Source organism: Hippocampus comes, unplaced genomic scaffold (assembly GCF_001891065.2).
Source record: "Hippocampus comes isolate QL1 unplaced genomic scaffold, H_comes_QL1_v1.1 scaffold39, whole genome shotgun sequence".
NCBI lineage: Eukaryota > Metazoa > Chordata > Actinopteri > Syngnathiformes > Syngnathidae > Hippocampus > Hippocampus comes.
The window spans coordinates 2,597,309-2,620,449 of record NW_017842054.1 but is presented as its reverse complement, the minus strand read 5'-3'; the positions used below and the strand labels follow the sequence as shown (position 1 = coordinate 2,620,449).

Sequence of the window (23,141 nt, the reverse complement as noted above, 5' to 3'; positions counted from 1 at the left end):
TTTAAGTGATGTCATTCGTTTAAAGACACAACATGTGATTCTCTTTTGTTTGAAGTTTAGTTTGACGGTGAACTTCAACTGGAAGTGGCAGTTAACCTCCTGAATCCTATTTTATGAAGATTTGTTGACTTTCTACCAAATTGCTGCTTGTTGTGAAGTCAGCTGGGTTGAGTTCACGGCCACCAATACAGCGTATCTGAACATTTTGCTCACAAACAAAGCAAAAAAAAAAAAAGTGAACGACAGCCGGCCAGACTACTTGTTGATGCTGCTTCCTCTTTTGACTAAGTTTTGCATCAAAGCCAAAGAAAAAGCAAACCACATGTGCAGAAAATAAGCTTTCCTTCCTGTGTGTCTTGCAGCGGCAATACGAGGTTGAGCAGCGCGATATGCGCCACGTGATGTTTTGTGTTGTCTATTTAAGGTAAAATGCGACGCGCGGAGCAATAATTTCAGCTCAGACGTCACCGAATGACAGACCGATCGGCCGAGTATAAATCCACCGAGTGGTGGCGGACGCCCCGCCGCACCCTCCCGCCGTCTCCCCCACTTTCTCACATGCCACCGCGGTTGCAAGCAGACTCAGAATGCCAGCGTGCTCTTATCAAAAGCTGCAATTATCGTGGCTGGGCTTTTCGGCCCCGCTGCAATTTCTCGATGGTGGCAGACTGCGAGGACATGCTCGGGCCTGAGCGGCCATGTTGTGTTTACGTTGTCACCCATTGTCCTGACCCGCCCTTTCTTTCTCTGTCTCTGTCTATCTGTCTTGCTTTCTCTGTATATTTCTGTCTCTTTCTGTTTCTGTCTTTCTCTCTGTCTCTCTGTGCTGTGCAGATCCTCATATCAAGGTGTGCGGCAAGAGGGAACACGTCAGGGACGCCAAAGAGAGAATTATGTCAGTGCTCGATACAAAGGTAAATATCGAGCTGCATAAATATATATATCATTAATTTTATTTTTTTTGGGGGGCGGAGGGGGTTGTCCAATTACATTTCAGCCTGTTTGTTGCCATGCCAATCTAATCTGCCCAGGGCTTTCATAATCATTCGTATTGGTTGGTGTAACTTAATTTTTTTCCCCTCAATCAGAGTCCAAATTGGCCCTCATGGGGTCTTTGATGACATCATCATTTTTCTGTTCTCTGATGAGTTGGACAGAGCAAAATGTGTTCCAGTCAACATCAGTTCGCTAAACAAATCTATTAAGCATTTAATCATCAGCACAGCTGGTGAGTCGAATGTATATCTATTTTTTTTTGAAGTGATGTTTTTGCTGCTTCAGCTTGATGTATATAAGTGTGTAAATCCTCACTGAAGAAGGCCCAGGTACCAAAACAGAGCGCCCGCCACTGCCTCTGGGTACAATTTCCCCACATAGGGACAATCAGACGTGCAGGTCTTCAGTGATATGTGGGGGGAAAGGCTTCATTGCCATGGCAACAGCACAGCACTATTGCATCACCTGGGAGACCGTGCGGTGGCACCCCCTGGGGGCAGCCACTCATCCGTGCACTTGGAACGGCCAAATAGAACGCATTCGTTTGCGCTCAGTGGTCACTTGATTAGGTACACCAGTCCCGTCTGTTGCATTCCAATATGGGCAACGGCAATCAGCCTCTCGCGAGATTTTGCTTAACTACGATGGAGCGTTAAGGCCACGCTCACATTAAATAATAAGGAACACTAGAAGCCAAGTTTGGAAGACAAAAGAATGTGTATGATCCCAAAATAAACATTTCATGTCAATTCTGCAAGCTGCTGATGTTGTCATGTTTGTTGTCATATTTCCATTTCATTTGAACAAAATCACTTCCTGTTTTTCCTGTAATATCTGAAATTACATAATTATTTTGTATTTGTTGGGTTTTATTTTATTTTATTTTTTTTCTTCAGGAAGACTCTGGCCATATTCTTGGAAATATTCTATATAAATAAACGATATAATTTCGTGCTCATGAAATTCTGCTAGCTTAATGCTAACATATCATGTGACGTAACATCGATGTTAACAGTCTGGAGAAACCTTCAAACATCGGGTGCGACAGTTTCATGCGCTTTGCTAATTGACGGCCTCTGTCCCGGATGTCCGCAGAGCAACAGGGTAACGCTGAAAATGGACGTGTCGCACACGGAGCACTCGCACGTGATCGGCAAGGGCGGCAACAACATCAAGCGGGTGATGGAGGAGACGGGCTGCCACATCCATTTCCCCGACTCCAACAGGAACAACCAGGCGGAGAAAAGCAACCAGGTGCGTATGTCCACGCTGACGCCTGTGACGGACGGCTGGCACATCCGCTGCAATAAATGTATTTTTTTTATTTATTTAGATTTTTTTTTTTTTGATCGACTGAACTGCAGCATTGCGGCGTGATTATTATCTGGTCTTAAACGGCATCATAAAGCTGCGAGCAGAACCGAGAATGATGTCCGCACCGTGAGCGTGGCGGCGTCACACCCGCAGACGCGATGGCGAGTCAATCGGCTGCCGAAGGTCGAGAGTTTCTGTGCACGTTAGCTGGCGGCTGATTGTAACAAGCTGCTTTTTAATAAACTTCGACTGTAGCCTGTTGCGATTATAATCCCGTTCGTTTTGGGCAAACGTTGTGACCGCGAAATGGTGATGAGGTTTCTCCCTGCCTCAGACCTCGAAGAAATCACCGCGTGGCAGATGGTTTGTTTCAACCAATCGGTGTGGGAATGAGGTTGTTTGGAGAAAGACAAAAAAAAAAGGAATTCTGATGAGTGGCCTATGTGCCAGGATATCCGGTTGCATCCGTCTGGGTTTTTTCTTTTTTTTAAACTGAAAATTTTCACTCTAGCAGACCAGCATCAGCCGAAATGTAAACGGCTGGACGAACATAAAATGAAGTTTCCAATCGAGAGACCAGACGATATTCCCTCCCACATTCTTGAACACATTTAAACAGATTTACAGTGTCCCCTCACTTTTCGCCGGTGATACCACCGAAGCCCCCAAAATAAATTCATTTCCGCAAAGTAGAGGTGGACCTCATTTTCTTTTTTTTCTTTTTTTTTTTTTATGTTATTTTGGGTGGGATTTACGCCTCTGTTAAGCCATTACAACTCCTCCCACACGTTTCCTACCCTTCTAAAGACTTGTTACACTTAATAGATGTAACTTTCAAAATGCAAAATGGAGAACAAATACCGAGCTAATTTTTAGGATCTCGGTTTTTGGGAGAGGAAAAAATATATTCATTTTTTTTGACTGGTCCAACTTATATAGCATCGTAGCAAGAAAAAGATGCAAAAATAACTGTAATATATGAAGTTATGGTCACAAGTGAAAATCCGCGATAGAGTGAACCCGCAATAACTGAACCGCGAAGTAGCAAGGGAACACTGTATACACATCCTAAGCGTCATTGGGCAAATAAAATATATAAGAAAACTCGCTGGTGTCGTTTTGAAGATTCAAATTGCGCACTGCTGCCTTTGAGGGATTTTAATTGATCTGATAAGAGTTGAAGGGACATGTTGCCAGGCATGAAAATCAGAGTTAAAAAAAAAATAATAATAATAATACACGGCCTACTGCTTTTTTTTTTTTTTTCCCCCTCCCAATTCGCATGATTGCATTCAACCCTCTTCCGCTCTCACTGGCTCCGATGACGCCCCACGAGGCAGACAATCGGCAAGGGGCTCCCTCCTAACACCCGAGACCCCGTTAAGCTGCCACCTTCGCTTCTTTTCAAAGCCCGCCGGCGCGTAATAGGAGCCTCGCGGGCGTACACCGCATCGCACCGCATATGCCCGACGTGCGCGCAGCTGCGCGGCTCTTCGGGTCCGCTCGCTGATTTACCGCACCGAGCAGGAAGCGCTTCAAATGCGAGCTGCGAGTTTACTCACTGCGAAGGGATTTGGCGGTTGCGTGAACGCGATGTGCACGCCGATGCCTTTACACATGCAGTCGCAGCTGTTAAAAGTTGAATGACTCACAAAGGGGGCAGCACTCGCATATGCGGCGTTTGGCAAATACAAAGTGGAAATAAAGGCCAGTTTTTTTTTTTTTTTCTTTCTCCCAAGAGCACTCAACATCGAAATCAAGTCTGACGACATGCGATGATCTGAGCTCGTATCGGTCTTGGCCTCGTTTCCTAACGTGTTGCTTTTTGTCATGGTCAACAGGTGTCTATTGCGGGGCAGCCAGGAGGGGTGGAGGCGGCTCGAGTTAAAATCCGGGTAAGTTGGGATACTCGCAACACAACACTTCCGATACTCGTTGCACTTATTCGCTGTGGAAACACTTGCAGACATTTGATTGGAGGACGTCCCTATAGATTTTCTTTCAACTCACTTAGGTCAGAGAGTTCTGAGATCATTTTTGGACGTAAGTGCTCGTTTTTGGTTTCACGCCTTCCAGTTTCCTACTCGCACAGCTCAGCACTCCGTCTTCACTCAAATTTCACACTATTCTGACTCAGCTCCTTTTTGTTTTGAAAGGAGACATATGGGTTTTTTTTTCTTTTTTTTCCATAATTTAAAACAGTTCCCAGGTGTCTTAATAACGTTTTTGTGACATGCTTTGTGTCAAAATACCCAGAGGAAGCAATCAGTTCAGTGCCATTCATGTCATCCTGCCACGAGTTCGGCTTTCGTTACCATGATCACTGAGACCCAAGAGTGTGTGTGTGTGTGTGTTGGGGGGGTAAGAACAATTCCCCTCCCTCACCCCCCCATACTTTGATTAACATCTTTCAAATCAAAATGTAGCTTTTTAACTGCAAATTTCTTAAATGCCTTTCAGTGTATTTTTTAACTGTGTGAAGCACATTGAGCTATCTCGTGTATATCATGCACGACAAAAATAAAGCTGCCTTGCCTTGCCTTAATTACACGTTTAAAAAAAAAAATCATTGTCATGGTGAAGGTGGGTGCTCTCCCAATCAGCGATATCACACTGGAAGCTAATGATGTTAGCTAAAGCTAATCTGCACGTCCAACAAAACTTTTATCTGGCATGACAGCCGGCCACAAATTGATTCTGCCTTTCACTCGTTGTGTGTACAGCCAATTATTTTCCAGGAAATGGTTATTCGGCCTCAGTTGAAGCCTTGAAAAAACATTTTTCAAGACACTTGAAAGCTCACTTACACCCAAACTTGGCGTCTGAAGCCAAACGCTGGGTCCTGGTCAGTTTTTATTGGGTGCAGAACAATTCTAAAGGCTTTTTCATTTAAAATGATGTTTCAAGTCATACGTTCTGCTTTTTGTGAGTAATTTGAGTGTATGTACAGATGTTTCCGCCTGAAAAATACATTTTCCCCTCAGGCCACTTTAGAGCTCCTCGTTGAACATGAGAGAGGTTGAAGAGTGAGGAAGGCTGATTTATTTTATTTTATTTATTGACAGTCAGCGTGTGGCATTGCCTCGTTGTTGCCGCAAATTTATTCCAGCCCCCGCAGGTTTGACAAAGTTACTGTCCTGTAATTATCATGTAGTTATTTGCTCGGCAAGGTCATAGACTTGGTGTTTGATTGACAGTTACCTGTTGATTGGTGCATTCAACCTCCCCCATTTTCCACACAGCATTTGAGAGCGGAGAGAAAGGCTTGATTTTCCACAATGTTGATTTTTTTTTTTTTTAATGGCCCATTTTTTTATCATTCAAATTCAAAAGCATTCAGACTGACACACATTGGACTGTACGGACTTGCGTGTTCCATCTTTTTTTTTTTTTTTTTTTTTTAATGGGTTGTTGAGATGGTGAATTGTCGGGGGGCTTCCCAGAAGCTTTGCACGCTCAACCTGAACAGACAGGTGATGAAAGCTGATTTTTACCTCCGAGATATTTACATTTCCACCCTCTTTTAGACCTAACTGAGGTTTTCCAGCCATGCTTTCAACTTGTAACAGTACTCCAGGTACTGGTTTTGGAGTAACGCTGAAGTCAGCTCCAAATATAAAAGTCGTCTTTTTCTTCATTGATTGCATCGGTCCGGCTGTCGTTTCTTCTGTTCCGACCTAAACGTCTCGATTCCCTCAGAGCGCAAGTGTGGAAGCCTGATCCAAAACTAAGGCCGAGCGCATATGGGACTGATCAGTGGAGGCATTTGTTTGGTCGCGGCGATTCATGCCGCTTGCCCTTCACTGGAAGCCAAACCCATCGAGGCGCTCTGCCCGACAGCCATGCAATGTTTGGAGAACGTGTCTGCGTGTGTGTGTGTGTGTGTGTGTGTGTGTGTGTGTGTGTGTGTGTGTGCGTCCATTGCCTGCACTGTCTGTGCGTTTAACTGCACGCATAAGTTACCATGGAGTGAGGTCGTACCATCCGTTTGTGTTATTTGTTGGATCACTGATAATCTGCCCCCCCCCGCTGAGGTTACAATCGGTGATGAAAAAGTCTTGTCAGGGAAACAAACCGGTCAAATGCGTTTTGAAGACAACTTTGGCATTTTCATTTGACCCAATTTTCGCCCATCCCAACGTGCGTCTGCCCGTACTCATTGCAGGAGCTGCTCCCTCTCGTGCTGTCTTTCGAGCTCCCCGCCATCATGCAGTCGGACCCGAGCTCGCCGAGCGTGCAGGCCATCTCGCAGACGTACAACCTGGCCGTGTCCTTCAAACCGCCGACGCGGCTGTACAGGGCCACCGGCGTGGTGCGTGGCTCCCAAAACAACGCCAACGCCGTCAAGGTGAGGGTTGACTGGGCGCCATGGGCTCGCTTTCGCATTTGAGTCGTTTTTATCAATCGGGGCTTCTCAAACTTTTTGGGTCAAGGGAAAAAAATCTGGATGAAAAAGAACAATCAAATAGCTGTTGCAAACTATTTTGCTCACCCCAAGCTCCAACTGTCATCCCCCCTCGGGGTGCGGGGACCACAGATTGAGAACCGGCAGCCGAAGTGATCTTCTCATTTCCTGTCCGCAGCCATATCGGCTCCTCCGCGCCCGTTTCCATGGTGAGGCCGCAATGCGAAGGAAGCTAGCTCCGTTACTGAGCCCACCAACGCTGTCAGCATTGCTGCCTTTTTTTTTTTTCCTCCCCGCACAAACCGCCTCATGACTTGGCGGCGCCCCGCAGCCAAGAGAGTGCTGAGAGATGTTTGGGTGGCGTGAACTCCGCTGCGGGGGCGGCGCAACTCTTAAACTTTTTAGCTTAGCCCACTCGTACTTGAGCGAGAAAAGCGTCTCTCTGGCTCTTGTGTGCGTTCTTCCGAAACAGGCGCACTTTTTTAACTGGCAGGGAGTTTTCCCATCTCTCTTGCCAATAAATCGTGCCCACCGACTACGCGGGGCCTCACCAGCGAGTGCGTTTCCAAGCCTCCGTGTATATGTATATTTATTCATCTGCACTCGCACTCTTGCGTGCGCTAAATCAAGTGTGCGTGTTGAGTAAATGCGTTCCAAAAGCGTCTCGGCGAGTTTGCGGGTAGGTCAGAGCGGGTGAGGAGGCCAGACGAAGGCCGACATGATTAGTAGAATGTGCGAGCGCTATTTATGCGGCGCTGCGAGACCCTGGAAAGATCTTGGCGGGTTGCCAAACCCGCAGCAGCATGCGGGGATGGGTTCTCCCTTTGCACGATGGCAAAGACGTGCTTTACAAGGCCAAGTGAGAGCAGGGAGACAACCCCGAGTCGGTCTCCTCAACTCGTTGACGGATGCGTCTCGCCTTTTGCAAACGCGTATTTTTTCAAGGATATGGACTGTTTTGTAGTGTGGTGTGAGGACGCAGATCGAAATGAAACGTTATTCGAAATGTGCTTTTATTGTTCATTTTCTCGCCAGAAATAATCACTTTAGAGACAATATTTATGTATGTGGGAAAACAGTCAAGAAAAGACAAGCTTTTTTGGTGAGCTTCTGCACTCATCTCTGAGCAGCAACGTTAGCACGCTAGCTCTCCTGTGGACCCGATTAGGTTGAACACAAGTAGGCATCCCTGGCCACTCGTTGGCACTCTGGATTTCGGAATTTAATCAAAACATAACCAGCCACACATTTTAACATTCATTCATTCAAAAAAAAATAAATAAAAAATTGGACACATCGAGCAGAATTGGTGCGTCAATTCTAAATCCTATAAGCCCATCGGACCGTACGCAAACCTTTTACACCAAGAACCACATAAAAAGAAAGATTGAGTTCTTCGAGCCCCTGTATGTTGTTTTGTTTCAGCACCTAATTTATTTATTTATTTATTTTACTTTTGTTGCTACCTGGCGTTAGATATTCCGTGAGTTTCAGCAAAGCTCCCGAAGATTTGACTTCCAATCATCTCCAGCAAAAATCAATCTGATCTCAAATAAATTGTTTTCATTCTTTCAAATAAACAAAAAGTCTGCTGCCAACTAGTAGTCTACAGTAGGATTACATCCAAAAGAAGGCAGAAGAAAAAAATAGATGCAAACTGGGTAAAAATCTGCAAAACAGTTGGAACCATCAATGTGGGTTCATTGTACAGTTTTGACAATCCTGTATTCTATTTATTTGTTTTACTTTTGCCCAGCGTGGCACAGCTCTGCTGCTGGAGCACTTGGCAGGCAGCCTGGTGAGCACCATCTCGGTCAGCACCCACCTGGACATCGCCCCCCAGCACCACCTCTTCATGAAAGGCCGCAACGGCAGCAACATCAAGCACATCACCCAGAGGACAGGCGCCCAAATCCACTTCCCCGACCCCAACGGCCCCCAGAAGAAGTCCACCGTCTACATCCAAGGCACCATCGAGTCGGTGTGCCTCGCCCGCCAGTACCTCATGGTGCGTATTTTGCGCCGCTTAACGGGGAATGACTTCGAACCGCCAGCGTTTGTTTTTGTGGTCACACGTTGGCACGCGGGAATCGATTCCGACCATGTGCCCATTCCCCAGTCTGTGTGGTAGCTATAATGGATGTCACAGTCGGACGAGCATCAGCTTGGTATGCGAGGGATGCGCGGGCTGCGGGACGTCAACCACCGTGACCTTTTGGGGTTTGGGAAGAACCTTGGCCAGCTCTGCTGTAGCTGTGGCTAAAACGTGCCTGTGCAGTTCAGCAGCAACTATTAAGCTGCCACATAGCCGCTAGTTAGACGCATTATCTTGACTGCCGCTAATGATGATGGTTTGTTCGAATTTCGTACTGCAATCTCGAGACAATTTGGTTTGGGTTTTCGGAAGTGCGTTATAGTTCATATTTTTTTAGGGGTGCCCTTGAACCTGAGACAATTCCGTTTTGGCCCATCATCACGAGTCCATCCATCCATTTTCCAAACCGCTTATCCAAGTCATTTTTGCCGATGACTGGAGGGGTGTGCTGAAAAGCCCCATTTGTGTTCAAGCAGTTGTCGATGTCTACAGTATCTAAAATATGTTTTACATTTTAGTCATGAAATATTTCAGTCATTTTTATCAGATAATCTACTTAGAATGAATGAACAAATTATTTAGTAACTATGTTTATTTTTTTTAAATGTACACTGCCATTCAAACATTTGGGATCATTTACAAATCTTTGATATACAATACTGTATACATTTTTTATTAGTTAAATTGCATACAATAATGCATATAAAATTTTAAATAATGCAAAAGTAGTGTTTTACTTTGTTGTCTGCCGCTAGTTCGGCATCGCAAATGAGACTCTGTACTCTGATGCCTTACCAGGATTAGTAGAGGTTAAATAAAAACAATTAGAAAATAGGACATAATGCTGCACTGGCGCTGAAGGCCCGTCGGCATCGCATAGGACAGAAATTCCTTCCTGTCTTTGTTCCTGTAGCCTCCAGTCCGGCGTGGACAACGGTTAACAAATACCAGAGCAGTTGTGGTGACTGAACATGCCATTCTCATGCTTTGGAAACTGGAGAAGCAGCAAGAAAAACAGCTTCGCGAGTGTGGCAAAGGAGGGCAGGGGAGGCCAAAGGAACCAAAAACAAAAAGCCTCGAAGAAAGACAGAAAGGCCTAAAATAAAGCGTCAAGTGGACGTACGGGATGGGGAGTCCTGCCTGTCAGAGCGTACTTTGTGATTTGGCCCCCTTGCAGGCACACTGCTGATTACAGCTCCGATCTGGAGCCCGTCAGCAGCAGCGCTACTCTGCTGCTAATTACACCCACTCACAAGAGGAGCGCCGGCCGTGCAGCGCTCGGCCCCAAAAATATAGATGTCTGTGGTCCTGTGGTGGTGATAATGTGAAGCATATTGCACTTGGCGGAATTTCCCCAAACTCCAAAAAAAAAAGTCCAACGGGGAGTCTGGGTATTTATTGGGTTGCTTTTACCTACTACCGGTACTCTACAAGTGATAATAAAATCGAAGATTTATGCCGTTACTCCCGGGAGCGGATTTTATTGCAAGATATACCGGTCGATATAATGTGGGCAACAAACTTCCCACTTGGGTCGAATAACATTGACCGATCTATCGAGCCGGCTGTCCGGCTGGATGGATGGATGGATGGATGCATGGCTAGCTAGCTAGCTGTCTGTCTGTCTGTCTGTATAGCTAGCCAGAAAACGATTGCTTGCCTCTTCCTTCTTTTTTTTTCGAGTGTTCATTTCTCATTCCTGCAGTTCCATTCCTTCCTAATTTTCTGCCTTTCCTCAATTCACTGTTGTGGCGCTTGATCTAAATTCATTAAATCGCATTTTTTATTAATTGATACATTATAGAACCTTGATTTATTTTTTTCCCTCTTCGTTTTTGCTCTCAGGGCTGCCTGCCGCTGGTGCTCATGTTCGACATTAAAGAGGACGTGGAGGTGGAGCCTCAGTGTATCACGGCCCTCATGGAGCAACTGGATGTCTTCATCAGTATCAAGCCCAAGCCCAAGCAGCCCAGCAAGGTATGATCGTTGCCTTCGGCCCTTCCGTGCGTGGTTCAAAGGGGAAACGACAGCATTCCATCTTGAGAAAAGCACCTCGCGTCCTCAAAGGCGTGCGAGGGCGCTGTCCGTATTCAACTAACATATTGGCCGGTCACATTTCAGTATGTGAGCAAGTTAAAATGGAAAAAAAAAAACCGGAAGGGAAATCAAAGGGACTGGTGCCATGTTCGCTCAGCGTCTGCCGCCGTTGGAGAGCCACAGTCTGTCCTCAAGCTGCACGCAAAGGAAAGACGACCGGCTGACTCCGTTTTTGTTTTTTTTGGGGTTTTTTTGTGTCTGTTGCTTGCATTCTTAGTTGATAGGCGTGTAAAATTCAAAGTGGTTTGTTTACATATGAACAGCAGGCAAGCATGTTTCCTCCAGACGGTGACATTTGTACTTGGCTATCCGCTTGGATGCCAACATTCAGGGGAGTAAAAAAAATTTTTTTTTAATTGACGCATCGCGATGCAAAATAAAGAAGTCTCAAAGTGCCGATGTGTGGGGAAGTCCAATGGTAAAATGTAAGCTGTGCATATGTTCACCAAACATGATTGGCTTCGAATGTTTTCATAAGATGCGATGTGTGGAGGGAGATGTCAAGTCAAGTCTTTCGGATCTGATCCAGATTGCGCTTTTGGCAAGCATCGCCCCATTGAAAAGATTCCGCATACACTTACGGTTCGTTTCTGTCATTTCTTTTCAGATCAGCTTATAATTTGTCCTGTTGCGGAAATCCTGGCCGCCCTTTAAGTTATTGACATCCCGCGCGCCGAATGCTTTTTGAGATATTCCCCCATCCTATTACGTTTTCCAATCCTATCAGCATCATCTCGAGCAGCTTTTGCGAGCGCGCGCGCTTGCTGCCGTCGCTATCAAATGACGGCCAACCTTTGGCTGTGTCGCTGAATAGTTTGGAAAAGCCAAGCGCCATTGTTCGCAAAGCCGGCAATTGAAGCTGTCATTATTACATACTTTTCAACCGGGTCCGATAATTGTCGCCACATGTTTCTCTCAGGAATTCCTCCTCATGATTTTTTATTGGTGAGTCTCATGCCTCGGAATGTGACGTCAAAGGCAGGAGCAATATCTCCCTCATATTTCCATCATGTGTCTGAGCGAGCGTGATGTGTTGGGGGGGGGAGTCATCCGTCAAATGTTACTCCCACACCGACGCTGTTTGTCATTCTAATCTCTCCTTAATTCCCCTCTTCCTTCCTTTCCATCATGTTTGTCTCCCCCCCCCATCCTCCCTTTCACTCCCTACGTCCGAGTCCAACATTCCCAAATCCGTTCCCCTCCCATGCTCCTCACGTGTTAGACACACACACAAACACATTTGAGCATTTTCTTGGCTCTCACTTTTGTTGCGCAACCGTTTTCTTTCTGTCTCTCTCTCTCTCTCTCTCTTCCTTTTCCAGTCCGTAATCGTCAAGAGCGTGGAGAGGAACGCCGTGAACATGTACGAAGCCCGGAAGTTCCTGCTGGGCCTGGAAAACAACGGCGTATCTTGCTACTCGCCATCGGTGGCCGTCAACCCGGCCCCCAACGGGCCCTCGCCGTCGCTCATATGTCCCGTTGGCCTGGACATCTTGGCCTCAGCTGGTCTGGGGCTCAGCAACCTGGGTAGGAAGAATAAAACGTCACTGAGAATGGAATACAAATAGCAAATGGTGAAAAATCGTTGGGGGAGAAAAAAAAAAGCAAAGCTTCAAGCTGTTTAATGCCACTCCGGTTGAAACTTCAAACAAAGTCAATTAGTCCTTGGGCGTTTAAAACAACCGCAGAGCGTAGCCGTTCCGCCCACGAGCGCTGCGCTAACACAAAATTGCATCCATGTTGTGTGGCTATAACCGTTTTACGCAAAAGTTTGAACACAAACTGGACTCACAGTAGATGTATCTTCTTTATCCTCTGCCAAGAAAGACTAATCTTAGTGCCGTACTGTTGAGCTGAGAGGAACTGGAACGTTTCAATGAAAAGCATCTCTTCTGCCCAATTGCTGCTCGTTGTGGAGCGGTTCGAGTCCAGCACTCCGATCTCGAGTGACCGACTGCTCGTGTCCGGAAAAACCGAAGTTGTGAGCCACTTGTATGTCGAGGCGACCATGAATTTTAAAAATGCACAAAACTTCCTATGACATTATTTGTATGGCAAAGCAACAACATTTCTAATATCTCCTCATCATTTTTTTTTAATCCCCCAGAAAAAGTGCACTGTACTGTCCACCTCATTATTCTTGAGTCCTTTTATTTTTCTCTCCTCAATTCTCAGTCCTTTGCAGTCCTATGTACGTTCCTTAAGGGCGGTGCGTTCCCTGTTTAAACTCAATGAATTTTATGAGCTCGCTTTTCCTGCCAAATGAAAGTGGACGGGAAAGTAGATTTCAAATGTAAATAATCAGCCGCCAAAAAAATAATAATACCGTTCCCTGCAGGCCCGGTGCTGCAAAATCGGTTCAAAGTTTGGTGGACGGGCCCACATCCTGGCCGTTAGTAATTGCTACATGCTTTTCTTGCTCAGATTACAGAGCAGCCTGCCAGGAGAGTCCCGTGCCTTCCTCCCGGAGCCAAAGTAGCCCCTTGTGAAAGCCACAGAGCCGCTTCTTTGTGTTTTCATACACCGCGTTTGGGTCAAAGCACTCTGCGGCACATTGTCTCAATAACAAGCTTGCCTTGGCTAACCGAGACTCGTCGGATAGGTGCCGGGGCCTTGCGCCGATGCGAGAAATTCCTTAAGATGCCTTGATGGAATTCTCGTTCGATCGTAGGAGCAGCAAGACGGTATTCCCAAAACGGTGATTTGTGGTTTTGTCCGCAGGCTTCCTGGGTGCGGCGGCGTCCCACTCGCTGGCCAACTCGGCCGCCCCCAATGCCGTCCTGAACACCCTCAACTCCTCCATGAGCCCCCTGCAGGCCCCCAGCCCCGGCGCGCCCGCGCCCTCGCTCTGGCCCAGCTCGCTCACCAGTAGCCAAGGTGACGAGATATCCGATATTTTGATGTATTTTTTTTTGTTCTTGCATATAACATTAGAGGAAGTTTGTAGGGTGCAACTGCACAGGTTACCACCCAAAACAAATTTGCTGACTTGAAAATGGTCCAAATGTTCAAATTACTATAGTTTAATTATTATTAATAACAATAATAATTATTAATAATAATAATAAATAAAAATACTTAAATATAATAATAACTAATAGATATTATTAGAGCAGATTTATCTAGTTTTTATTAGTTTTAGTTTTAGTTTTTTGTTTGGTTTTTATTTGTTGCGTGTAAGATTAAAAAAAAAAAGTCACGAAGTTTGACCTTCTTTCTTCCGTCAAGACTCGCACTCCCGAATAAATGAATGAACCCAGAAAGCTCATGTATGATATTCATTGAATTCGACTAAAACAAAGGACATTTTTGCAACATGAACCAAGATTTTGTTTCAGTTAGTTTTGATTGTATTAAAAGCATTATTATATTTTATTGACAGATTTTTTTTTTTTTTTTGGTTTTGTTTAACAATAATAGCTTTGGGCTAGGCTCACTCCCAACTCTTATGAGGACAAGCACAATTGAAGCCGGATGGATGAGGGGGGGGGATCACCAAACAGACTCCAGACATGTTGCATTGTGTTTCCCCAGCCTTCTCGTCCCAGCTGATGCTGCATCCAGCCACCCACGCCACGCTGAGCAGCATCTTGCTGTCTGGCGTGCAGGGTTACACGCAGAGCACGCCCTCCCCTCCACCGGGCCTGGCGCCCATCGACAAGCAGTCCAACGGCGTCCCCGACTGCGCCAAGGCAACCTGCGCTCTCAACGGCCACATTAAGGTCAGACCATATTCTCAATCCTGTTTTATCCCGCCCCCCTCCGAATGGTTTCATTGAATATATTGACTTGGCATTAATTGGACAGCATCCGGGTTCCGTCTACGGGAGGATATCCACCGCGTCACTTGCTGAAACGGTTCTGAGTCCGGCGCCGTGCGACGCGGTCCAAGAGGCCAGCGGACACAATCCATCAGAACCTCTGTCCAGCAAGTCCAGCACCGATGAAGGTACTCCTGGCATTCGAACGCATGCGCAACGCAGTCCTCGGGAGGTTCACTCGAGTGTCGGCGCGATCGTTCAGCCGTGCCAAATTGAGCGATTTCAGCAGTCAAAAATGATCCGCCCGTTTGGCCGTTGTTTAAATGAGCACATGATTGACGGAAAATATGCTCGCAATGCAAAACTCACCTGTCAGTCGACAAGCAGGGTATAGTGTGGTAGCGTTTGTCATAAGTGGATAAGTTGCACTTCTTGACATCAACACAGCCGGTGCTTAATTGATATTTTCGGGTCATTCCGTCAACATGAGAAATATGACTTTCAATATCAGCCAGGTCAGGATGGCCCGTGCTTGCGTCCAAAGTGGCATCGTGGTGTCGTGACAGAGAGAAAAACAAATGTGCTGCGCAAATATGAAGTGTGATTTATGTGCCGGCGTCCTTTTCACCTCAAGTTCAGCAATTTTTTTTAAAGCCCCGTGAAGAATACTTCAAATGAAGCGCTTTTCCTCCCGTGCGGTTCTTCACCTCCCAGTCTCTGTTTATTACACACGAGAGGAGACCGTTTAACTTCTGCCCTCCTGGCGGTGCGCGCGGCGGTTTTCCCCCTCAAATCTTTCTCTCTCACGCGTCTCCTTTTTCTCGCGTGTTTACCGACGCCCTCCCCTCTGATGCGGTGAGTCACAGGCAGGTTTCCCCTCCATCACCTCCTCCTGTGTCTCACAGTGTACTTGCCCACCAACTGGCTCCGCTCACTTTTTAGGGGTCGGGGGGTTGGCGGGCCACTCCAACGTAAATCCCCCGAGATCTCCATTAGATGGCGTGACATCATCGGTACTTTTCTTGGCCGCTCAGAACTTCCACGCATATTAATGTTGCGTTCAGTATACGCACGTGAACTCTTTTTAAGCCGCGGTCTTTGTTGATGCGTGGCAGGCTCGGACACGTTTGTGGAGGTGGGCATGCCGAGGAGCCCCTCGCACTCGGCCAGCGGCAGCGAGCTGAAGCAGATGCTGGCCTCGTGCAAGAAGTCGTCGGGAAAACGGCAAGCCGTGGAGCTGCTGCAGGGCACCAAGAATTCCCACCTACAGTATGTCCAAGTGTCTTCGCGCACCCATCACAGAAGAGGTCCTCTTGGGGCCTTTGGAAATATTCCATTGAGCTTCGCGATTTGAAAAACTTCCACTTTTGGTGGAAAACGTTCCAGACTGTTGCCCTGCTAGATTTCCATTTGGTACATATTAAAAAAAAAGACCAGATGAAATCGGATAAATCATAAAAATAAAAGGTAAATTGCACATTGCGATTGGTCATTACAACTAAAAGTGTGATGGGGGGGACAAAAGAAGAAATATATTAAAAGATTTTGGTGCCAAGAAAGCTTCAACATTATTCAGTGTTTTGATGTCGCTGGAATTTTATGGGGGTTTTTTTTTTCCCCCGAATTGGCTCTCATTTTGAGGTATTTCATGGGTGGCGGGGGGGGAAGACGTACCGACGTCATCGAATTCAACTTTTGGCTCTTTTCTGCGCAGTTCCGATTGCCTCCTGTCGGACGCCGAGTCCAGTTCGTCAGACAGTCCCGTGACCGACAAGCGGGCGCCGGGCAGCGAGCGGGCGGCCGAGAGGGCGGCGCAGCAGAACGAGAGGGAGCGCATCAGATTGGCCCCGCAGACCCCCTTTGCCAACATGCAGGTGCCTGCCAACCCCCCTGATACATAAATAAAACACACATAATTCTTTTGGATCATGACAGCAAATGTTTTTTTGTTTTGGGGTTTTTTTTTCTGTTTACAGGCATTTGACTATGAACAGAAAAAGCTGCTGGCAACCAAAGGTGAGTTCACATCTTGTCAACCTAATTTCAGTTGGTAATCCTTGAATACTAGTCACTCTCCATTTCAGTCAAAACTCTCGCCAAATGAAATGCGAAACATGCGTTCAATTGAAGTCCCTTTATCCTCATCCAAATGATGAAGACATTACAAAAACGGCAAATGGACCAAGCGGTAGTGAACGTGCGCGCGGCCAAAAAAGTTGCTGCTTTTCAGCAGATACGGTCGCTTTACGGCATACTCGTCGTAGGACAAACTAAACTGAAATACTCTTCAGGAATTTACCTTTTCGTAAAATAATAATACATTAAAATGCCAAATGTAGGCCAAACAGTCGATTGTCAACTAAAATTATTCTAGTGGAGCACAAATAAACAGTTTGTGCAAGTAGGACTGCATTTCCCATGATTCTTCGTCGCCAAAGCAGGAAGTCGTCCTGTGAAAAAGGAAGGAATTTGGATTAAAGACGACAAACTGAAAAGCCAACATCCCGCCTTGGCCCTTCGCTTGTGGATTTCCCACATACTAAAACATATTTGACACATTTTTGAGCGCCTTGTACCACATAAAAATCGGCCCGAGGTCACTCGGCACACCAGATGGAATATTTTGACCAAATGAAAGGAGTTTATGTGCGCCTCGTCGTCTGAAAAAGACGGCGTGCGCAATGAATGGTCGCGATTGTTTTTCACTGCATATTCACATTAAATAAATAAATACTGTGCTGACAAAGAATGATGGAGTTCTTTCTTGAGTAACAAATATGTGCTCGCACAGCTATGTTGAAGAAACCCGTGGTGACGGAGGTGCGGACCCCGACAAACACCTGGAGCGGTCTGGGTTTCTCCAAGTCCATGCCGGCTGAGACCATCAAGGAACTGAGGAGAGCCAACCACGTGCCCTACAAGCCCAGCATGAGCACCACCTATGAGGTTTGACCCCCGACCCCCGTTTGGGTCCTTCTCGAGCTGACATTGGCTTTGGATGGCTTTGCCGTAATATTTGGCCCAACTTCTTCCCCTCAGGGTTCCGCGCTGTCCCTGTCCCGCGCCGGCAGCCGTGAGGGCGTGGCCAACGGCAGCGACTCGGACAATTGGCGGGAGAGGAACGGCGCCTCCAACGGCCTGCAGGCCCATGCCGACTTCCCCACAGCTGTGAGCAGCCCCAAGAGGAAACAGAACAAATCGGGTCAGTCGCGTGTTGACGTTGCGTGCCGTGGCGCACAGCTAACTGCAGGCTGACTTCAGATTCTTTTTTTGTTGTTATTATTATTATTATTATTTTGACAATTGCTGATGGCACCCCTTTTTTATTTCTTTTGACGGACAGCGGCCGAACATTACCTGAGCAGCAGCAACTACATGGACTGCATCTCGTCAGTGACGGGCAGCAACGGCTGCAGCCTCAATTCCTCCCTCAAAGGTTCGGACCTGCCCGAGCTCTTTAGCAAGCTTGGCCTGGGGAAGTACACGGACGTCTTTCAACAGCAGGAGGTAAGCGGCGAACAACAAGATGCATTTTGCCCATCATGCGGATGATTGCATCAAGACATGGAAGAATTTGTCTTCCTTTGCAGCTATAACCGCTTCCACTGTTTGGGAAATTTTTTTTTTCAACTCATTTAATGCTAAAATGTCAAATTAAGTTTGCGAAAATCCTATCACTGAGTGCCAAAACATAAAATTATGGTTTTGTTTTGGGTTTTTTTTTTCTCCAAATTTAACAAAGGGCTTCACAGCTCCTCAGTATGGATCAAAGCTTTGGATTTCAGTATGATAAATCACCACTAGATGGCAGGAGTGGCTTTGATCAGTTCTTGGCCCACCCGTCGTGTGAGTCTGTCTATCCAGTAGGGTGATCTGTGTGTGTGTGTGTGTGTGTGTGTGTGTGTGTGTGTGTGTGTGTGTGTGTGTGTGTGTGTGTGTGTGTGTGTGTGTGTGTGTCGTGCGAAAGCAGTGTGGTGGTGAGAGCATGGAGAACGTTCAACGTTCATGCAAAGTTCATGCATCAGTCCAGTGTTTTTCATATTATATCGCAAATGCAAAAAAAAAAAAAAAAGAAACCCACCAAAGTGAAAGCTCTTATTCTCTGAATATTTCTTGGAAATGACTATTTTCAGTCCTACGTCCGTTGTGTCGTATTTGTTTCGTGTGCATCATGCTTCTTCATGGCTTTGCGATGCTTCTCTTAAAGTTTGCTGAGATGCGAGCGTCGTCGTGAAAGTTTTCTGTTGCAACTTCCAGATCGATCTCCAGACGTTCCTGACTCTGACCGACCAGGACCTGAAGGAATTGGGCATCACCACCTTTGGCGCTCGCAGGAAAATGCTACTGGCCATCTCAGGTACTTCAAGAGCGACCGGCGAATTCTGTCGGAACGCTGTGTTCGAGCGCAGTCATCATATTTTGTCTTGTAATTGAGGCCAAATAGCACTGTTTTGGCTAAAAACAAAGTACAAGAGAATGTTCAGTTGTGTGCCTTTAAGGGGCGTGGCCTCGTGAGTGACGTGAGGTCGGGCAGCCGGATAGGCCTATGTGTGAGTGTGGGTTGTGGCCCGCAGCAGGTCCTTGCAAGTTTTCTGATTTTGTTCTTGGGTGACTATGTTTCTTCTATTGGGGCATGAGGTTAGCTTGCTTGCTCCACCCCCCCCGACTTCAATCTTGCTACGTACCTTAAATTTTAGCTTGCTACACAAACCAAAATAATCAACCAATTAATGACTCGTATCTTGAACGTGTCAAATGGGGCACTTGTAGGCCAAGGTAGTAAGATGGCCGAACTCTCTCAGTAAGTGGAAAATAAAAGACGTCGGATCAAGAGGGATTTATTTACATTCTTGACAGATGAGCGTGTCCGTGTTTTCGTATGTTTCCACTTTGATTCTGTTGACACACGGGCTCCAACGCTTATGTTTGGGTGCCGTTCTTCGCCAGTGATGTCATGTTTTTGGACCATGCGGTTCTGTTGCTGAAGTGGTTTTTGATGGCGACAAGGCAGAAGCGTCTTGCGTTAGCTTAGCAATTAGCATGGCTTCTTGGTCTTTCCGTCACATCACTCGGTGAGAAGTGGTAGCTCGATTGCCGCCACGGAGGTGATGGTTGCTGATTTAGGAGCGACTCCGCAACGTGTGTCGCCACACGAGTAGGCAGCCGAAGATCATTGCTAGCTAGCTAGCGCGACGTAAGTAAAACAACCAGTTTGCCTCGACCTCCGATGACCCGCGTGATGTCGCACGTGCATCCAGTCCAAGCGAAGCCGTTTGGGACCGTCTGGGGCAATAGATGATCAGTTTTGCTGTCTCTGTGCCGATGTCGTTTCAGAACTGAACAAGAACCGGCGCAAGCTATTCGAGCCCCCCATCCGCTCGTCCTTCCTGGAAGGCGGCGCGAGCGGTCGTCTCTCCCGTCAGTTCCACGCTGACATGGCCAGCGTCAGTGGACGGTGGTAAGCCCCCCCCTCCCGGCGGCGTCCCCCTTTAATTTTATATTTTTTCCATGGCGCAGCACCACCATTTTTTTGTGGGGGGGGCGGCTCTCCCTCTTTCGGGCTCAGACTGTTGACAGCGCCATCTTGTATAAACATCCAGTTGGAAGCCATAGTTTGCCCACCACCCTGGGCTAAAAGGGATTCCTGAGGTTCAGCGTTCACTCCCGTCCGAGCCATTGAGTCGATCCGAAGCGTTTGTGCACTTCCGACAAAAGCGACTCCGGTATTTCAAGGGACCAGGCAGAATGATTAGTACAATCATTTTACCCGCCGACCCCGCTGCGGCTGTTGTCGGTGACATGCACTTTACTGTTACTAGACTTTTGCCTGTGAACGCCTCCATTGCTTAGATTGGAAGAATAATAACAATAACTATGCATTGGACTTAAAAAGCGCAGATGCATTATTTTATTTTATTATTATTGTCTTTTTTTTTTTTTTTTTTTACCAAGGCAAATGTTTGTCAGCACTTAGCCGTGCCTAGTTGGGCCAAACAAAGTGCAAAGTAGGTCAGCGCACCAAAGTGTACCAAAAAAGGGAAGTGTTTTGATTGGGAGCGTACCTCCCAAGTGCGTGTTTATGTTCAGCAGCTGTTCCGACATCTCGCCATCGTTTGCGTCCGTGTATTTCCAAGACCAAATTTTGTACTCTTTTATGATTTTTTTTTTTTTTTAACTGCCATGTTAGGGGAAAGGGGCAGGATATATAATGGTAATCCGTTTACATGTGTATTTTTTTTTTTTTTATATATGTTACGAATGACTTAACATGATTATTTGGTATCGTTATTGTCATTCTATGTTCATGTTTCTTAGTCTGTGGAGCGCTTAGATGGCCGCAGCGGATTTTCATCCGGTTGTTTATAGCACAGGCTCCCCCGTCCGTTATTGGTCAGTGGCGGCCTTTCGGTGGCCTCGAAATCCCACAATGCACTCCTCTGCCTTCTCCGAGGGGCAAGGACCTCGTTTGGGAACTTTTTGGAGCCTCAAGTGCCAGTTAACTTGATTTTTTTTTTTATTTTATTATTTTTTTTTTTTACCATTTTGTTTCAAGAAGGGACATTTTGCTCTGACCGCATCCCACGAGGAACACGAAAAATCATTTGAAGGAATGCAAAGAACGGCTCGAACGTTCCACGGTGATAGTTTGGGGGTCGTCTTCAATACAGTTGCAAACCTGCCTGAGACGCATTTCATGAAGCGAGGGGATTTGACGTCAGAATTGTCGAGTTTTCCAGGAACCTTGAGGATGTCGAGGCTAGATTTGAAACAAAAGTACAATTATGATCGTCGGGTTAATATTTGACAGTATTAGAAGTGAAGAATCAAGATTTTTTTTTTTTTTGAGGGGGTGTGAAAGTGCATTAAAAGTGCCTTAATAAAGTGAGTGCCTGTTGAGTCCAGATGCATTAAAAGCATCAAAACAAATGAGGTGCCTTGCATGGGGTTACTTTCCTTCAATTCAAATTTCTCAACACTTTGGCCTGTTTTTCTTGTTCAGAACATCACGGCGATTCATTTTCTGACAAGGTTGCCCCCCCCCCCACCCCCCCATTGAAGTCTTGAAAAATACAAACTATAAGATGCAACATTTATTCTGAGACGCTACCTGGAAAGTGTTTTGACTCCGCTTCTCGTCTTAACTGGTGAACGTTGTTGGAAAAGAAGCGCTTGATCTGAAGTTTGCTGTTTTGCCGAATTGTGTGAAAGGAATAAAAGAAAAATAATAGTATTAATAATAATAAGTTGCCGCTCCTCTGAAGAAGTCGCACAGCCTTAATTGTTTGATGCCAAAAGGGTTTTATTGGAAAACGTCTTTGTACTGCAGTTCCATGGTACATTTGTAAGGAATTGTAAAACCACTAAGAATTCTGCAACATTTTTGCAACATTTCGAAAGTGATATTTTTTTTTTATACGTGTGTGCGTGTATGTGTGTGTTAGGAAAAATTCTGCACCAAAGGATTTGTGCATCGTGGCCAAAAAAACAACTCTTGTTCACACTTTACTCCACTTGTTGTATCTTAAAGATTGATTTGTTTTTTGATAAGTCAGGCAAAAAAAAATATATGTTCAAACATTGATATTCTGAAGGTAATAAAGAAGTGTATGCCAAAATTGCTCTTTTCTATTTTTGTGGTTTGTCTGGGAAATCTTCCGTCTGGGTGTGCGTTTCTCCTCCAAAAGTCCCAGGCAGTCAGGCCCCGAGTGGATGATCCCGACCGGCTCTCTCACACTTACTAAGAGTTTTTTTTTTCTTTCCCTTTCTGCCTTTTTGCTTCCAGAACATTCTGGCGCGGTTGATTTGCAAAATGATTCTGTACTGTCTCTGCTGTCATTTTAGGTGGAATGAAGCCAGCAAAAAAAAAAAAAAAAAAACACTTTTCATGCTGTCCTATGGTCGTATGTGCACATTTTCTTCCCATCTGATGAAGGAAAGCGTGACAGAAAAATGGGTGGAATTTACGGGAGCCTTCGGGTTCTTCGTGCGAATGATGGATCGTGTGAATGAAAACTAGAAAACGGTCCAACCGTGTCTTTTGGGCCAAAGGACAAGGACGTTTGTGTCCAGCCTCTAGGGGGCAGTGTTGTTCCTTCAAAACAGACCGTCTGAAGATGCAACGCAAACCAATACGTTTGTTGATGTCGCACTTTGACTGCAGCTGAAATAAAGCGCTTCCCAGAACATTTAACATAAAATTAAAAAGAAAAAAAAAAGAATACAACAGAGCACAAAACATTTTGGTCTGTTGTTGCAGAGTTTCAATGCATGCATGTCGCTGAGCAATTCAAAATCTCGGATGGAAATTTCCACCTGACTCATCTTTTTTTCTTCTGATCATATGAATTAAATTTCCACTGAGCTTCTTTGAATTGCTGATTTTGTTCTTTCATTCATTTTATAGTTATTGTTTTGGTGTTCATGATCAGGATGTTTTTTTAATCCTGATTGACGTATGATGTCACGCAAAGAG

General features: G+C 45.9%; 1 protein-coding gene across 1 annotated transcript in view; it reads left to right on the top strand.

Moving 5' to 3' along the window:
- The window catches only part of LOC109510108 (protein bicaudal C homolog 1), a 49,035-nt gene extending 26,511 nt beyond the window's left edge, over positions 1–22,524 (top strand). Inside the window, exons 4-21 of the mRNA XM_019860198.1 lie at positions 835–914; positions 2,092–2,250; positions 4,152–4,205; positions 6,476–6,658; positions 8,472–8,723; positions 10,656–10,787; positions 12,230–12,434; positions 13,629–13,784; positions 14,442–14,629; positions 14,715–14,856; positions 15,784–15,937; positions 16,383–16,542; positions 16,645–16,684; positions 17,460–17,614; positions 17,708–17,870; positions 18,012–18,175; positions 18,926–19,025; positions 20,003–22,524. Of these exons, the coding sequence (XP_019715757.1) occupies positions 835–914; positions 2,092–2,250; positions 4,152–4,205; positions 6,476–6,658; positions 8,472–8,723; positions 10,656–10,787; positions 12,230–12,434; positions 13,629–13,784; positions 14,442–14,629; positions 14,715–14,856; positions 15,784–15,937; positions 16,383–16,542; positions 16,645–16,684; positions 17,460–17,614; positions 17,708–17,870; positions 18,012–18,175; positions 18,926–19,025; positions 20,003–20,130 (2,615 nt within the window). The 3' untranslated portion in view covers positions 20,131–22,524. The remainder of the gene's footprint in view (positions 1–834; positions 915–2,091; positions 2,251–4,151; positions 4,206–6,475; positions 6,659–8,471; positions 8,724–10,655; positions 10,788–12,229; positions 12,435–13,628; positions 13,785–14,441; positions 14,630–14,714; positions 14,857–15,783; positions 15,938–16,382; positions 16,543–16,644; positions 16,685–17,459; positions 17,615–17,707; positions 17,871–18,011; positions 18,176–18,925; positions 19,026–20,002) is intronic.
- The last annotated feature ends 617 nt before the right edge of the window (positions 22,525–23,141 follow it).